This window comes from Triturus cristatus, chromosome 10 (genome assembly GCF_964204655.1).
Source record: "Triturus cristatus chromosome 10, aTriCri1.1, whole genome shotgun sequence".
NCBI classification, from domain to species: Eukaryota; Metazoa; Chordata; class Amphibia; order Caudata; family Salamandridae; genus Triturus; species Triturus cristatus.
In genome coordinates this window covers 1,194,106,362-1,194,124,449 of record NC_140593.1, presented here as the reverse complement: position 1 = coordinate 1,194,124,449, position 18,088 = coordinate 1,194,106,362, and the positions used below count along the sequence as shown (strand labels likewise).

General features: G+C 51.9%; 1 protein-coding gene across 2 annotated transcripts in view; it reads right to left on the bottom strand.

The window, feature by feature from the left end:
* The window catches only part of LOC146797021 (caM kinase-like vesicle-associated protein), a 521,696-nt gene that overhangs the window by 154,167 nt on the left and 349,441 nt on the right, over positions 1-18,088 (bottom strand). For both annotated transcript variants that reach the window (XM_085630295.1, XM_085630296.1), the window contains exon 2: positions 3,654-3,761. In XM_085630295.1, coding sequence (XP_085486421.1) covers positions 3,654-3,748 — 95 coding nt within the window. In that variant the 5' untranslated portion in view covers positions 3,749-3,761. The remainder of the gene's footprint in view (positions 1-3,653; positions 3,762-18,088) is intronic.

The following is an 18,088-nucleotide window of genomic DNA, read 5'->3' as shown; positions in this document are numbered from 1 at the left end:
AAGCTTCAGCAGGATAGGTGAAGACACTCCTATATGGTAGGTCTGGCACGCACAACCAGGAGATTCCTTCTTCTGGTTCCGGGTGCAGATTTGTGGTCCTCAGCGGGCAACAAATGCAGTATCAGGACAGTTCGTCTGGTCTTCCTCTGTGGTGGACACTGGAATGGGTGCACTGGAGTGTTGCAAGTTCATCTGGTTTAGTTGCCATGCAGAGATGTTGGAAGACGTTTGGGCACAATTGGGTCAACTCTGGGAGTCAAGTCTGTTTCTCCTGGACTGTTTTTTTATCTCTGAACTCCTAGACCGGCCTTCTGCTTGGACATGCAACTCCTGGGGCAGAAGTCACTTCTTCTCCCCTGACGGGTCTTAGGGGGACCCCAGCTCTCCAGTGTGATGTGCAAACTTGAGATGATTTCCCTCACCTCCAGTAAACTTGCAAACAGATATCAGTCCTAAATCACAGCAGCCGTCTGAGCAGTGGCGTTACGATAATTGAGGGGGCCCCCCTGCAAGGTACGTGAAGGGGCCCCCTCCGGACTCTATCAGGAGCTCCCCAGCCGAAGTGCATTGCTGAGGGGGCCCCCTGGAGCTTGGGCCTCCCCCACACTGCAGGGGATGCGGGGGTCTTTGTTACGCCCCTGCGTCTGACTACTCTGTGGAATATCCCATGCCTTAGTCAGTGAAGAGGAGTGGAACAGGAATGAAATGGGAAGGTTTGGGTCCCACTTTTATACATACATTTCAGATTGGGGAAGTGACTCCACTGTGAAAGGTCCACAAACTGGTTTGCTGTGGTTCCCTTTCCCATATTATTATCTGGTTGCACTGCAGACACTGTCTTTGTGGAAGGTGATGGTTCTCCAGGTAAGCAGTCATTAAGCTGGCTCCAAGCAGAAGTACCCATATCCTAAGCACAATAAGCATGAAGCTCTGCACCGAGCTGTCATCGGCCTTCCTGAATGGGCCACTCAACCGGAAGACAAAAAAACAGGCCCTGCCCAGAATGTTCTCTCCCTCTAACGACTGAATCTGCCGGGCCATCCTCATATCTCTACGTTGAACTGAAATGGCAGTGCTCAGGAAGGCTTAATTAGCAATCTCCTGATGAAACGTGTATAGTAGACTTTCTAAAGGCAGCCCTTTCTCCCTTCCTCCATCCTTCAGTGTTTAGGGCCTCACCCTCCAGCTCAGGACAGCAGACAATACACTTCTACTGTCTGGGAAGGGGGTGACACTACCTCCTTCTTGTACTATGTACAACTGTGGCCAATCCAAAGTGGGTCCCATTGGCTTCACACACACTTGCAAACAACTTAAGAGTCCTGTTATCATTCACCATACATACAAGTGCACTTAACATACATGCAGGGATGACAGCAGCACACGGTCTGGACGTGCCATGTAAGCCAAACTTTACACAAGCAGGCCTGTAGACATTTGAACAGGTATATAGGCCTGTCCAGTACTGTGGACTCAAATTCAATGTACTGCCACCACAGCTCACAGTTCATGTCCCACGTGACACAGTTGGTGGGCTTGTCCCCACTAGAGAGTACGCTTGGCAGGCTTCCAATCCTGAACTCAGAGCCAGGTCCTGGGTCTCGTGGGTAATGCCAGCCTAGGTCTCAGTGCACATGGAGTATTGCATGTGTGCTGGAGCCAGAAGAAAATCAGAATACCAGTTTCACATACAGCCGGGTTACTCAGGGCAGGAGTGAATGTCAGTTCTCTATGCAGGTAGGCCTGGGTGTGAAATTCCGCTGTGCTCACAGAGTTTGTGGAGGCTTTCCCACTCCGCATAACGTGTGGAGTTCCAAAAAACTCCGCCCCTCTTAGAGCGGAGTTTTTTCCTTGCTCAAGCTCGCCAATGTTAAGTTGGAAAGCATGAGAGAGGAAAATCTCACTCCAGACCACCTCCCAGCGAGATTTCTCAACACTCGGATGGTCACTCCCGCTCGCATTGAGAAACCTTCCGTTTGCGTTGAGGAAGTTGCTGCTCGAGTAGAACATCTACTCGAGCAGCAGGAAGAAGCTGCACCCTCTTGCGCTGCGCCTGGAGCTGTTTGCACTGATTTTCCACCGTGGGACAAACACCATGTGCTAAAAATCTGCGTGAACGATGTGACTCAGCCCCTTGCGGAACTCCGTGTGGTGCGGCAGAGTTTTCTGGTCACTTTGCGGAGTTCCGCTTACTCCACCCAGGCCTACATGCAGGTGACACTCCTGCCCCAACATCCGTATACACTCTGCACATCCAACACAGCACACACACTTCATGCTCATACTGCTACACATAGATAGTGTAAACATACTCACTGCATCCATGTCCCACATGGATGGAGTAAAACACCTGGTTGTTTGGGACTGAAAGACCTTTTTAAATGGGAGCGGCCAGAAGGCATCTCTTCTTGCAGCAACAGATTAAAAAGGCCGGCCCTGTGGTCCCTGTGAGCTGACGTTACACATGCTCAGTACAGGAGGAGTGTCCATGCCGTGCCCCTGCAGGCACGAGATCCTTACTCTGGATTTCACTCAATTTCCAAGCAGATGCTCAGTGCATCTGTGATGGTCATGATGAGGCCAAAAAGTCACAAATATGCAGACTTGCTATGTGTGAGCTCAGGGCAGCGGGTGCAAGCTCTCCAGATCTCCGGCGCCAAGCGAGGACATTTACACCTCAACAGGGCCACATTCTATTCCATAGTTTTTTTAGCAGATCTGTGTCATGAGAAACAGGGATCAACAGTATGCAAATTGTTTCCCTTACACCGCCATAACCTGCTCTTGTTCTGCCCTACAGATGATGCTGGTCCACGCCTTGCCCCACCATCTCTCCACCATCCGGCCGCTACTCTCCGCCAGCTCTGCCCCTGAATGACACTGCCCTCTCCCCGCCATATCTACCCTTGCCCTCCTCCACCCCGGCAGGCAGATGCTGCCATGCTTCCCTCCTCGTGTACACCTGTACTGCCCGCCTCTGTTCCTCACATCATGATGAACTTCCCTCACAGGGTACAATCTACCCTCCCTCATCAACCTGAGCCCCCAGGCACAGGCTGGCCTCCCACCTCTGCAGCTCAGAAGCAGCCCCCTCCCCCTCCCCCACGTACAGTCACTTCAGGTGAGCGCGACCCCTGCCTCCCCTGCACACCCAGCCCTCGCTTTCCTCTATCGGAAGATGCTCTCTCTCCCCCCACCTTACAGCCTGCCCTCCATCTCTTGAACCCCCAGGTGAGCGCGACCCCAGCTTCCCATGCACACCCAGCCCTCCCTATACTCTGCCTGTCAGAGGAGGCCCCACCCCTCCCCGCCCACTCCCACCTACAGCCTACCGTCCGATCTCGTACTTGACGGTGATGTCTGAGACGCTGAGGGTGTCACTCTCTCCCCATGCCCACCCTGCCCTCCCTCTGCTCCGCCCCCTCACTTACGCTCGCAGCAGCTGTCCGATCTCGTACTTGTCGGTGATGTCTGAGACGCTGAGGGTGTCACTCTCTCCCCATGCCCACCCTGCCCTCCCTCTGCTCCGCCCCCTCACTTACGCTCGCAGCAGCTGTCCGATCTCGTACTTGTCGGTGATGTCTGAGACGCTGAGGGTGTCACTCTCTCCCCATGCCCACCCTGCCCTCCCTCTGCTCCGCCCCCTCACTTACGCTCGCAGCAGCTGTCCGATCTCGTACTTGTCGGTGATGTCTGAGACGCTGTTGTAGCTCTTGTCTTCCCGGACGCCGATGCAGCCAAAAGGCATGGCAGCTGCTCTCCTGGAGAGAGGGAGAGAGAGAGAGAAGCCGGGTTACACGTGGAGCTCGAGAGGACCAGCAGGCCCTGTGGGGGCCGCAGCAGACTCAGCGTTCAAACAGGGTCGGTCGGTGATGAGAACATTAAACACAGGCACACTGGCATGGGCCCTGGGAGCTGTACATGGGCAGTGGAACCTGCACAAGCGCCTTGGTGCCTGCATACCTGCACAAGAGCCTTGGTGCCTGCACACCTGCACAAGAGTATTTGTGCCTGCATACCTGCACAAGTCTTGGTGCCCGCATTCCTGCACAAGAGCCTTGGTGTCTGCATACCTGCACAAGCGCCTTAGTGCCTTGTCACCTGCACACGAGTATTTGTGCCTGCATACCTGCACAAGTCTTGATGCACGCATTCCTGCACAAGAGCCTTGGTGTCTGCATATCTGCACAAGCGCCTTGGTGCCTGCATGCCTGCAAAAGCGCCTTGGTGCCTGCATGCCTGCACAAGAGCCTTGGTGTCTGCACATGTACACTGGTACCTGCAGCTCAAGAGCCTTGGTGCCTGCATCCCTGCACAAGAGCCTTGGTGTCTGCACATGTACACTGGTACCTGCAGCTCAAGAGCCTTGGTGCCTGCATATGTACACTGGTACCTGCAGCTCAAGAGCCTTGGTGTCTGCATACCTACACAAGAGCCTTGGTGTTTGCACATGTACACTGGTACCTGCAGAACAGGAGTCTTGGTGCCTGCATGCCTACACAAGAGCCTTGGTGTCTGCACATGTACACTGGTACCTGCAGCTCAAGAGCCTGGGTGCCTGCATACCTGCACAAGAGCCTTGGTGTCTGCACATGTACACTGGTACCTGCAGCTCAAGAGCCTTGGTGTCTGCACATGTACACTGGTACCTGCAGCTCAAGAGCCTTGATGCCTGCATACCTGCACAAGAGCCTTGGTGTCTGCACATGTACACTGGTACCTGCAAAACAGGAGTCTTGGTGCCTGCATACCTGCACAAGAGCCTTGGTGTCTGTCCAATAGGGAGAGTCTGCTGGTGGTGATGGGTGGCGTCTCCAGTCAGTGGAACAATCCCAGTTACCCTTGCAAACAGGAGGTAAGAATTCCATCTACTCTATAACCTGTCAAATGAATGTCCATCCACTCAGTAAAAATGCCACAGTGAACATTGAAGTGTACCATGGCAGCCACATTTTCACTGCCCCCCCTCGCTGCCCACCCCAATAAGAGACGGCTGACTGATCAGCAGAGTCATTTTACCCCTGCCTAGATAAGTATTGCATTCTTTTGAAGCATTTATATAGCACTTACCACCCATATATGGGGCACTGAAGAGATTCCCTATATGGGCAACAAACGTCCCTGTGTAGGGCATCTGGTTGGAAGGGTGTTGTCTTTGTTTTGTGATCCTATGTGGGAAGTGTTTCCATGCCGTGCTTGATGACCCCCGGCCTGTGGGTATTGTCTCACAGCTTATCAGTGTGATGGGTGAAGAAGTGTGGCAGATGCGCCGTTTATGGTTTTCAGTACGTTGGCAGCTCTGAGCAGCTCCGCAGGTCCCTCTGCTGCATTTCTGCGGATCTAGGTCTATTTATCTGGTTCCCGCACTGGGTTGTCCAGCCCCATCTTTTGTTTAAAGTTGTTGTTCCTGAGCAGGCATAGGCTGAAGAGAGAAATGGTGAGATCTGCTGGAATGGACCTTGTTGCCATCACCCCATGTCTGAAAGTCATCGTGAGATGTATAGAAGTGGTCATTGTGTGCAGCTTGTTGGACCCAGCGATCATTGGCTAGATTAGAGTCCTCTGATTGGCCTGCAATATGTGATAGTCCTCTTAAGTTATGCATGCCTGTCCAGCTGGTGATGTCTGGCGAATGGTGGTACAATACTGGGTGACGAACAAAACCCGTGGCAGATTTGTGTCATGTGTTAGAGGATTAAGCTATCGTTGGCTGCCGACCGCTGAGTGTTAGGATTTTAGTAATGGAGAAGGCTTGAAAGGTAATATATACATTGGCATTACTAGACAATATGCAGACTTCCTGGAGGTGAGCCCTTCTGAGCTTCTCTGCATAAAGAAAGCCGTGTGCACGGGTTGGCCTGTTCCATGTACGCGGGTGGTGAAGCGTAGATTGAACTTGAAGGTGTGACTTTCTTTCTGTGTTCAGGGCTGTGGTGGTGGGGTTAGGAGGTGAGCTCCAGTGACTGCACACTGGATGACAAAGGCGAGGGAGGCCAGAAGGAGGAGGCATTTGGAGGGTAAATGTTGAATGTATATGTTCAAGAGAGTTACAGAGATGGAGGGCTTGACAAGTGTGGAGGTTTTGAAAGGAAGATACCCACTGGTGGCAGCCACAGACCTGCGTTCACCTCTCACCTTCAGCACTTGACTAAAGAAATACAGATATTTAGGGCAAACCACTTCACCTTCCTGTCCTGAGATTGTACAAATGTGTCATGTGAAACATGAAGCGACATGGAACACACCAAGGGTCATGTCTCTTTCTTCAACACGTCATAGATTCTGTCGTCTGGGCTCTGCCGGACCCTCCCTCTGCTTTCCTATGTGCGGCATCTCTTGCTCCGAAGACCCCATAGAAAGGTCTATAATGGAGCCGGTTGCTCGCGCGAGACAGCTGTCTGGGAGAAGAGACAGTAAGTCTTCCCAGAAGTGGACAAGGGACAGGTGAAGCAGTGGACAGAAGCGAGAGAGGCTGTGAGATGTGGTGTAGTTGCTGCCTGTGTACAGAGATATGGTTTGTTGCACCCCCTGGGCGGCTGCATGTGAGTGTAGAGCGGCGCTTCTCTTGTCGGTGCCCAGGAGGAGGCTGCCAGGCTTGGCATGGGTGCTGTGTAAGACAGCCTGGTCTCTGGATGCTTTGCGGTTTCGGATGAGAGCAGATAAAAGGGGCAGCTGGGAGGTCAGACTCCAGACTTGCTGGAGTCAGGACTGAGGCCGGAAAGCTTGATTAATACCTCTTCCTGCTGGCACGGAGAGTGGACAGTCTGCTGATCTTGCACACAGACATATTGACTGCACTCTCTTCAAAAGAGACAGTCTCCATGGACGACAAGTAGGGGTCGCATGCGCTAGCAGCTGCTACCCCTGGGTTGTTCTGTGATACCCCTGGCACTGCCCCTGAAACCCCTCATATCAGGGGGCATGATGTTGGCAGCAACAAAAAAAGTAAATACAGTTTACGGGCTCTGTCTACCTATAGAGTTTCCTCTGCTTCACCTTCCCGCAGTGTTTCAGCATCAGACAGGGGCTGTTGAGAAGTTAAGAGGGAGGACACGGGGCTAATCTTGTGATGTCTCTGGTGGTCGCAGGGTGTGGTGTTATTTCTGCTGTCTTTGGTGTTTATCATGTCAGAGGAGTTGGCCCTTGTGGGCGTCAGCCCCCCCCCCCCCCCCTCCTTTGTTTACTGTTCTTTATTCCACTATATTAACATTTGATAATATCCTATTATTCAGTGTTAATATATAGACAAAATGCAGACCCTCTCTGCGGCTGGACATACAGCAGCCTAAGGCAGGCAGTGACGTCCATGTGATGGCCGGATATGGCCGGCGTAGGCGCGTGAAAGGGCCTCCACCAGTCACCAGACACATGTCCAGGGCTGGTGCACACTGGTGAGAGACTGTGGGCTCGATGCACAAAGGTAAACTGAGATGAAGTTTAACTTCACGACTTTCGGTGTTTACAAAGGGCATTTACGACAAGTGAAGTTAGACTTTTGTTTCAGTTAAACATAAGATTTGGTCTTAATTTTAACTTTTCTAGTCTCAGTTAAACTTAAGACCCAAACCTTAAGTTTAACTGAGACAGAAGTCAAACTTTACTACTCGTAAATGCCCTTTGTGAATACCAAAAGTCTTTAAAGTTAGACTTTCGTCTCAGTTTACCTTTGTGAATCGGACCCTGTGAGCGCGTGTGTGTGAGTGTGTGCGCGTGTGCGAGCATGTGTCTGTGTGAGTGTGTGTGTTTTTGTGTGTGCACATGTACGTGTGTGAGTGAGACAGAGAGTGAGCATGTGAATAAGAGGTTGTGTCAGTATGTCAGTCAGTGTGTGAGTTAGACAGTGAGATGTGAGTATAGTACAGTCCATATGTGAGTGAGTGAGACTTGACATCGGGTGAGCATGTGACCGAGGATGTGAGTGAGCATGAAAAGGAGACTGTGAGGGAGGCAGCAGGTGAGTAAGATGATGAGTATGTTAGGCTGGGTATGCAACTAGGACAGTGAGTGAGTATACAAGTGGGAGGGTATGATTGACATTTTGGGAGGACTCACCCTGAGCAAGTTGTTTTAAATAAAATGAGGGGAAATGGTTGGCTAGGCTCAACTGAAACACAGTGAAATTCTCGAAATGTCGTTGACTGCCCTTTCAGAGCCTGTGAGTGCTTAGCAAATTTATGAGAAAACTCTACTTTTAAAATGTTCTATTTTACCCTATTTTGTCCCCTGAATTTTCTCGCGGGGAGACCCCACCCAACCCCCCTAGAGGAAGTCGGGCTCACTCAGTTCTGCGCACTGGAATCCGTGCCAACCATTACACCCCGCCACTTAAAAAGATCCCCAGATCCCTCGGATCGACCTCGCCAATCACATGCCTGCCCTCTGCTTCGAATTGTTTACCCACCACCCGCCCTTACCCTGGAATAAAAGATACACAACAGTTCATCATATGTTTAGCATGAACAGGGCTTTAAGTGAGATGAAAAAACTGGGGCGTGGTCGATGTAATTAAGGGCGTGGCTTAAAAACACATAAGCTAAAAAAAAAACTGTGCTTAGCATAGTGTCCCGTCCGACTGGTATTTTGTAGGCCTGGGCGAAAATTTCGTTCCGTTCGCGGAAATTGCGATAATTTGACATTTTCGCGTTCCGCGGAGAGCGCGAAAATGTCAAAAATTCCGGTTTCCGCAGCTTGGCGATAATTTGTTTCTTGCTCGCGCTGTAAAATAATACATTCTCGCGCGCGCGCGATCGCCTTACCTGAATCCCTGCGTTCGCCGACAAGTTTTCTTGATCCGGTCGCGTTCTCCATGAGATGTTGTATTGTTTTTAGCCATTTGCGCTGTCTCGCGACAGTTCGCGCCCGCAGTGACGTCATGCGTCGCGCGATCACGTCTTTCTTCTCGCGATCATGCACCGCGAGAACAACTCAAAACAAGATGGCCGCGCCCGCAAGCAACCACATGGGTAAGTTGGCGACCCGCAACCATGCAGAAAATCTCGCGAACATGCCGGAAAAAAACTTCCGCATCTTCGCGATATTTCCGCTTGTTTGCGATAATTTTAAACATTTTCGCGATAATTTGCGATGGTTAATTCCGCAAATTCCGCCCACCCCTAGTATTTTGCTGCATCTGTCATTGCATCCAGATATATAACACAACAAGTAACATTACACTTGCAACAAGCCAGGACAATTGGCTTTGCCAATGGTTGTTAACTGTATATTATAAATGAGCCATATCTACGGCTTCGTTGTATATACTATTGAAAATGCTTCCGTACGGAAATGATGAGACTGAAAGGACTATGAGTCTCTTTAAATCACATCAAAGGAGTGAAGGTGACGCTGCTGCTTCAGGTATTTATTTTTCACCCCGAGGGTGAGGGCATACATGGAGAGCTGTCTCAGCACCTGCTTTTAAGAACTGCAGGTGCTGAGCACCGGCAGGACCCGGCCCCCTTAAAACCCTGATTATGAAGCTAAGTCTGCAGTGCAGGAGAACTCAGCACGAGACAATAGCGCCTGGAACATCGATGCGCTGCGGAAGGCGTCACTGTAGTTGTCCACAGGCTTGTCCACAGACCAGGCGTGTTCTCAGGCTGGTATCCACAGATCAGGCGTGCTCTCAGGCCGGTATCCACCGACCAGGTGTGCTCTCAGGCCAGTATCCACAGACCAGGTGTGCTCTCAGGCCGGTATCCACAGACCAGGCGTGCTCTCAGGCCGGTATCCACAGATCAGGCGTGCTCTCAGGCCGGTATCCACAAACCAGGCGTGTTCTCAGGCCGGTATCCACAGATCAGGTGTGCTCTCAGGCCGGTATCCACAGACCAGGCGTGCTCTCAGGCCGGTATCCACAGACCAGGCGTGCTCTCAGGCCGGTAGCCACAGACCAGGCGTGTTTTCAGGCCGGTATTCACAGACCAGGCGTGTTCTCAGGCCGGTCTCCACAGACCAGGTGTGCTCTCAGGCCACTATCCACAGACCAGGCGTGCTCTCAGGCCGGTAGCCACAGACCAGGCGTGTTTTCAGGCCGGTATTCACAGACCAGGCGTGTTCTCAGGCCGGTATCCACAGACCAGGCGTGCTCTCAGGCCAGTATCCATAGACCAGGCGTGTTCTCAGGCCGGTCTCCACAGACCAGATGTGCTCTCAGGCCGGTCTCCCCAGACCAGGCATGCTCTCAGGCTGGTATCCACAGATCAGGCGTGCTCTCAGGCCGGTATCCACAGACCAATGCAAAAACAACAGTTGATGGACAGAATGCAGAACAATGTCTTACATTCACCCCTGTACAGAGATCTGGGCCTAAATCCATCGTTTTTTTGCTCACCATTCCAGTTTGAACCCAGCCATATGCAAATCAGTCTTGACCCTGTGCCTCATGGGAACAGTCCAGCCCGAACTGCCAAGCCAGGTCCTCCTGGACTGGAAACAAGCATCCTAGGACCGGTTTCGGGGTTTCACCCCTCTTCAGCCAGAATAGCTTGACTCCAGTGGCATGGAGAGCACGGGACCCACGTCTGGGCATACCCGTCCCACTCTGGGTGACAAATGCAAATAGGCATGCTTTCAGGCTGGTATCCACAGACCAAGCGTGCTCTCAGGCCAGTATCCACAGACCAGGCGTGCTCTCAGGCCGGTATCTACAGACCAGGCGTGTTCTCAGGCCGGTATCCACAGACCAGGCGTGCTCTCAGGCCGGTATCTACAGACCAGGCGTGTTCTCAGGCCGGTATCCACAGACCACGCGTACTCTCAGGCCGGTATCCACAGACCAGGCGTGCTCTCAGGCCCGGATCCACAGACCAGGCGGGTTCTCAGGCCTGTATCCACAGACCAGGCGTGCTCTCAGGCCGGTCTCCACAGACCAGGTGTGCTCTCAGGCCGGTATCCACAGATCAGGCGTGCTCTCAGGCCGGTATCCACAGACCAGGCGTGTTCTCAGGCCGGTATCCACAGACCAGGCGTGTTCTCAGGCCGGTATCCACAGACCAGGCGTGTTCTCAGGCTGGTGAGGACAACTGAGTGAACATCAGATTTCATGATTCCGCTTTTCACAGCAGGGCCCGATCAAGCATAGATCTAGGCGCTATGCCGTGGCCCGCGCTGCTCAGACCAGGCGTGCTCTCAGGCCGGGATCCACAGACCAGGCGGGTTCTCAGGCCTGTATCCACAGACCAGGCGTGCTCTCAGGCCGGTCTCCACAGACCAGGTGTGCTCTCAGGCCGGTATCCACAGACCACGCGTACTCTCAGGCCGGTATCCACAGACCAGGCGTGCTCTCAGGCCGGGATCCACAGACCAGGCGGGTTCTCAGGCCTGTATCCACAGACCAGGCGTGCTCTCAGGCCGGTCTCCACAGACCAGGTGTGCTCTCAGGCCGGTATCCACAGATCAGGCGTGCTCTCAGGCCGGTATCCACAGACCAGGCGTGTTCTCAGGCTGGTATCCACAGACCAGGCGTGTTCTCAGGCCGGTATCCACAGACCAGGCGTGTTCTCAGGCTGGTGAGGACAACTGAGTGAACATCAGATTTCATGATTCCGCTTTTCACAGCAGGGCCCGATCAAGCGTAGATCTAGGCGCTATGCCGTGGCCCGCGCTGCTCAGACCAGGCGTGCTCTCAGGCCGGGATCCACAGACCAGGCGGGTTCTCAGGCCTGTATCCACAGACCAGGCGTGCTCTCAGGCCGGTCTCCACAGACCAGGTGTGCTCTCAGGCCGGTATCCACAGACCACGCGTACTCTCAGGCCGGTATCCACAGACCAGGCGTGCTCTCAGGCCGGGATCCACAGACCAGGCGGGTTCTCAGGCCTGTATCCACAGACCAGGCGTGCTCTCAGGCCGGTCTCCACAGACCAGGTGTGCTCTCAGGCCGGTATCCACAGATCAGGCGTGCTCTCAGGCCGGTATCCACAGACCAGGCGTGTTCTCAGGCTGGTATCCACAGACCAGGCGTGTTCTCAGGCCGGTATCCACAGACCAGGCGTGTTCTCAGGCTGGTGAGGACAACTGAGTGAACATCAGATTTCATGATTCCGCTTTTCACAGCAGGGCCCGATCAAGCGTAGATCTAGGCGCTATGCCGTGGCCCGCGCTGCTCAGACCAGGCGTGCTCTCAGGCCGGGATCCACAGACCAGGCGGGTTCTCAGGCCTGTATCCACAGACCAGGCGTGCTCTCAGGCCGGTCTCCACAGACCAGGTGTGCTCTCAGGCCGGTATCCACAGACCACGCGTACTCTCAGGCCGGTATCCACAGACCAGGCGTGCTCTCAGGCCGGGATCCACAGACCAGGCGGGTTCTCAGGCCTGTATCCACAGACCAGGCGTGCTCTCAGGCCGGTCTCCACAGACCAGGTGTGCTCTCAGGCCGGTATCCACAGATCAGGCGTGCTCTCAGGCCGGTATCCACAGACCAGGCGTGTTCTCAGGCTGGTATCCACAGACCAGGCGTGTTCTCAGGCCGGTATCCACAGACCAGGCGTGTTCTCAGGCTGGTGAGGACAACTGAGTGAACATCAGATTTCATGATTCCGCTTTTCACAGCAGGGCCCGATCAAGCGTAGATCTAGGCGCTATGCCGTGTACCGCGCTGCTCAGACTGGGGGTTCCCTGCTGAGCAGCGCGGCTCCACGGCCAGGCCAGCGCCTCGCCGCTGGGGGCTGTTTCTGTGGGTACAAGCCTGCCTTGTGCACCCTGGCTGCAGCATTGAATGTGTCTCCTCAGGTTAACGTCCAAAGGCTGTCTGGAGTGTAAGAAAGTTCCTCACATGCGTCACAACTGGGGTGAATGGATTTCCGTGCATTTAACATGATTTTTCTTTTTAGAGAAAAGCGATATTACCGCTACTTTCCCAACCTTCTCTCAATGAGATTTAAGAGACTTTTAGTATGCTCGTGTTGTTGAATGACTAAATGCACGAACCCGCCAAAACACGAGGGTGCCTTTCTATTTATGCGGCCAGCAAACACAAACTAACATTGGTCACACTGGTGGTGTGACGGGGAAGCCCTGACCATAGCTGGCCGCTTCTGACCCAGGGAGAGCGCCGGAGAGCTCACTGCATTGTTGCATTAAACAGAGGTCTTTGAACCAGGCGCGCAACACCCATTGGACTCACAGGGCTTCAGCCCCCCACGTCGTGTGTGGCAGCCCGGGATGAGACACCTTCCCGGGCAAAAAAGCAGCCGCACCCGAGCACTTCACAGGTCTTTAAAAGACCATTTGCATGTTAATGAGGCCTCGCTGTTGTTTCACCCCTTCTAAGAGCCCCTGCAGCTCCAACCTGCCTATTGGTTAAAGTTCAGCCCCCCCCGAAATTTTTGCTCAGCCCCCCCCGAAATTTTTGCTCAGCCCCCCCCGAAATTTGGCTCTAGTTGCGCCTCTGCTTTGAACGCACATACCACATGGTGGAACGCCTTGGAACGCACATGCCACGCGTTGTGGGGTGCCATAGGATGTACATACTTTATGGTGGAACGCCTTGGAATGGACATGCCAGGCGCAGGAACGACTTGGAGTTGGAACGCACATGCCACGCGTGGTGGGATGCCATAGGATGTACTTACTTTATGGTGGAACGCCTTGGAACGCACATGCCAGGCGCAGGAACGCTTTCGAACGCACATACCACATGGTGGAACGCCTTGGAACGCACATGTCACGCGTGGTGGGATGCCTTAGGATGTACATTCTTTATGGTGGAACGCCTTGGAATGGACATGCCCGGCGCAGGAACGCTTTCGAACGCACATACCACGTGGTGGGACGCAAATTGCTACTCCATTCTAGACTTTCTAAAGTTGCCGCTCCTGCACGCCCCTCCCTCTGCTTCAGTACGAGGCCTCTCATTGGTCCACAGCACGGCCTGGCCTCTTTCTACCGGCCCCTCATTGCCTGTACATCCGACTGCTTCTTCCACCGTCGACCATGCCGAGTTGAAGTGTCACACCTTTGCTGCTACACTGACCATCAGCTGCTGAACTACGTACATCCCCGGAAGCCTGCGCCATCACTGTACACAGGGACGTATTCCCGACTTATTCCAACCGCACTGTCCTTTCATTTCCGAAACGACAGGACACAGTTCTCACCGCATCCTCAGGGAGATTATCGCAAAAAGTCTCTCTGTGTTTTTTCGCTTCGTATCAAGTCTCAGCAGCTTCTGCGAGCTGCCAATCAGCGAGCGATACTGTCAAGCCGGATTCAATGCGCACTTCCCGATTTAGATCGGATGCTGTTGCCTCACATTGGAACTGTCATTTCTTTCTTTTTTTCTTGTGAGAATTGGAGTGGAGATTATCCTAAAACAGCATTTATTGGCCTTTTCTCGCATATTCTGTGTGTGTTCTGTGGGTGTGCCGAAGTCACCGTCTCGGAGACGCGTAAAATATTAAGATCAAGGCAACAGACCTTCTCTTCTCATGCCCCCAGGATCTGGAACAACATCCCAGCAGCCACCCGGACTGCCACCATCATGGTGCAAATTAGGGAAGTCAATCAAAGACATGGGGGGCTTATTTACAAGCCCTTTGCGCCGCCGGTGCCTCACTTTTAATATAGGAAAAAGTGACGTAGCAGCGGCGCAAGGGGCTTGTAAATAAGGACCTGGGTCTCGTGCGGACTGTGTCACTAGGCGCGCAGCCACTCACGTGCCAAGATTCAAGGCTCAATGCATCCGTCCCTCATTGGTGCATCCGATTCATACAACTTCCATCCAATCATTTCATGGCAACTTGATCGTTGCCATCAAACGTATTAATTAGACCCTAACCAGTCTCAGGAGCTCCCTTCCACAAAGCCGCAGGGCCATTCCTCCCTTCAGGGAGGCGCTCGAGACCCGGCTGTCCTCGCTTTAGATGACCTCCCTGCATCTATAGGTATAGCAGGGCTCCTCGGACGGTCGTGTACAGTGCACCGATGCCTCTGGGTAACTGCTTGCGCTCTACAAATGTCAAATCAGGTCAAATCAACCAGCACTGAAGGACTATGAATGTGACCCCAGTGCCTCGGTGTCAGCTTTCATCAGGGGGCGGGTTCACACACATTACATCATCACTTTGGAAAGAACAATATTCATACAACCAAACCACAACCTGATTACACCTGTATGTATAGAGCGGCTTAGACAAAGCGTGGACTCAGCCTGTGCTCGTTAAAAGACTAGCTCTGGTCATGAACATCAGGAACTGAACTAAAATAGAGTGCGGAGGGAAGCCTTTTAGAACAGTTTTTAACCTTTGAACATCAAAACATGTTAGAATGACCAGATGCATTCATAATTGGGGGAGAGGTGTCGCGCCGCGGCCAGGGCGACTGATGCTGGACGCTGGGGAACACGGTTCGATCCCTGGCTCTTGCGGCGGGGTCTGCCCAGCACCATGCGACTCTGGGCTGTAGCTTGCTTAATCTTCCCAACGCCCCCCTGCGCCAAGATACCCCTTTGGGGGTGATTCATGCGCTATACAAGTACTGGATTTACAAGTACTGGATTTTGCATGGACCCCGGAGCCATGTACGCCAGCAAGATCACTGATGCTGCTTAGATCGATATTCAAAAGCTTCCGCAGAGGGCCAGCACATGGATTGACAATCATGCACCAGGGTCGCGTCCTACCACAACATTAGCGAAGCCACGGGTGAATTAGGAAATGTAAAGAGTAAGTTCTATGAGTATGGTGTGAAGCGCCGTATTAACAAAACGAACGTAAGTGGTAGAAAACAGAGAACCACTCAACTGGATAGGGAACTGGAAAGGGAACTTGATAGGGAAATGGATCGGGAATTGGATAGGCACTACATATTGATTTCATGTGGAGTGAGATCTTCCTCAACCAGAAGGAAACTGAATTCAGGAGTCAAGCAGTGGCCAGAGGAGTTTGGTCAGCACAGTGGGTTGAAACCATCTTGGTTGTTTGGACAAGTGGAAAAAATAGAATCAACATGCATCGTGCAGCAAGAGTGATGATAAAAACCAACCAGACTGACATAGATAGGCTAAACCTTTATCGTATACTGTAAAGACGCCCAATAAAGATAGAGTAACAGATGGTACCCTACAGCTTCAATATGTGTTAAGATGCAGAATGGAACTAGTATGAATAGTGATGAAAAGCTGACTAGTTGTGTGCAATGTTTTACCTATGATATGAAGAGATCAGCCTCTAGTCATTGTCTTTCAACGGCTGTGGAACCTAGGTGAATGTTCACACCCACCGCCACCGAAGACCTCCAACTCCATTCAAGCCACTCAAGTGCTTGACAAACATGTCTATTACAAGAATAAGGGATTTTAACGACACTTATTACAACAAAGCCTGTATTATCAAGATTGTTAAAGTCCTTTGCATGAAATATCTGGTCAGACCTCAGTGGGAACTTCATCAAAAACATAGCTTTGCAGGAACTGTAAGATTTCTAGTCTGTCATTCAGCCCTGTGGGTGTTAAGCTGTTAAGAAGAAGAATCCAGAAAATCCCTCTCTCTAACATGATTCTGTTACACACTATCTTTTTGATAATTTCAGTAAATTTCTTGATGCCTCGATTGGCTTATGTTGTGTTTCTGTGCAACAAATTGCTGCTTTGTAGATGATTTCATATTCTGGCACCGAATGTTAGTTTTATGTTGCAACAATCTTAGGAAAGGGCCGAAGACGCACATTCTAAAAGAACACTACACCATGAAGCAGTAATAGTTTACATACGCTCCCAGAGCCCCTCAACCCCTGTAATCACTCATTGACTGTAGTTTGGACCCTGTAGAGTGCTTCGCTGCCTTTCAGCAATGTTCACACTATATACATTCTACATACTGGATTGTATTGCAAGAGTGGCCCATGCAGGTAAGGCAGGTAAGAGCTGTGGGGCAGTTATGCCGGGGTGGGGGGGCGGAGTCGACTGCGGTCGACGAGGTACAATAAAAAAAAAGAAAAACACTTACCTTGCGCTTGCCTCTTCACTGAATCGTCGATGTGGCAAGCGTAAGGTAAGAGGTTTTCTTTTTTTAAATTTTATTTTACCTCATCTGTTGGCTTCACCCCCCTATCTCTCACCCCGCCATCCACCCCACCGCCCCTTGGCTCTTACTTGCACGGGCCGTTCCTGTTGTATTGTACTGCAGCATTTACAGAATGCTTACTACCTCATGTAGGGCGCTGAAGCCCTTGTCTACATGGGTAGTAAGCTACACCATGTAGGGTGTGTGGTTGGAAGGATCTTCGTTTTGATCCTATGTGGGAAGTGTTTCCATGTCATGCATGATGACCACTGAGGTGCGGTTGTTGTGTTACGGGATGCAGGACATAGCAGTGTGGCGGATGAATGGTTGTCCGATATAGATGCACAGTTTATGGTTTTCAGTAAGTGGCAGCTCTGAACAGCTCTGCAGGTCCATTGATAGCATTTCATCGGATCGAAGTCCACTTAGCTGGTTGTTCCACTGGGATGTCATTCCTGAGTTATTTTGTTTAAAGTTAAGCTCCCGAACAGGCTTAGGCATAGGGATACTGGAGAGACATGCTGGGATGGGCTGTTTTTAGGTAATCTCATATCTGATTGTCATTGTGAGATGTCAAGAGGTGGTTATAGCACGCAGCTTGATGGGACATGGAATGGTGGAAATAATAGCCCTCCATTGGCCAGCGGCACGTGGCAGCTCTCCTCAGTTATTCCATGCCTGAGCAGTTCATGATGGATGCTTTATTGCTGTGGACTGGTGCTGTGCTGGGCCGTAGCAGTTTTATCTTCAGTGAGTGTCAAGCAGTAGAAGACACTTACAGCGCAATCTGAATGAACTGCTGCTGATTGTTATGGTATTAGGATGGGCCACAGGGTTATACATTGTATTGCAATGTATTTTAATTGTATTTATATAGCTCCTTCTCCCCTGACCAGGCATTGAAGCGCTGTACCCCAGGCACCACCCTGCTCCGGAACCCAAGGTTGCTGGCTTTTTCAGTTTTTGTTGTTGGTTATTGGGCGTAGTCTCCTGCTGTTAAAGGAAACATTCCATGAATTTACTCCTGTTTTCATGTGTTAGCTAAAATTAATAGGAGTTATGTGTGATCTTCAGTGGGGGGTGGGG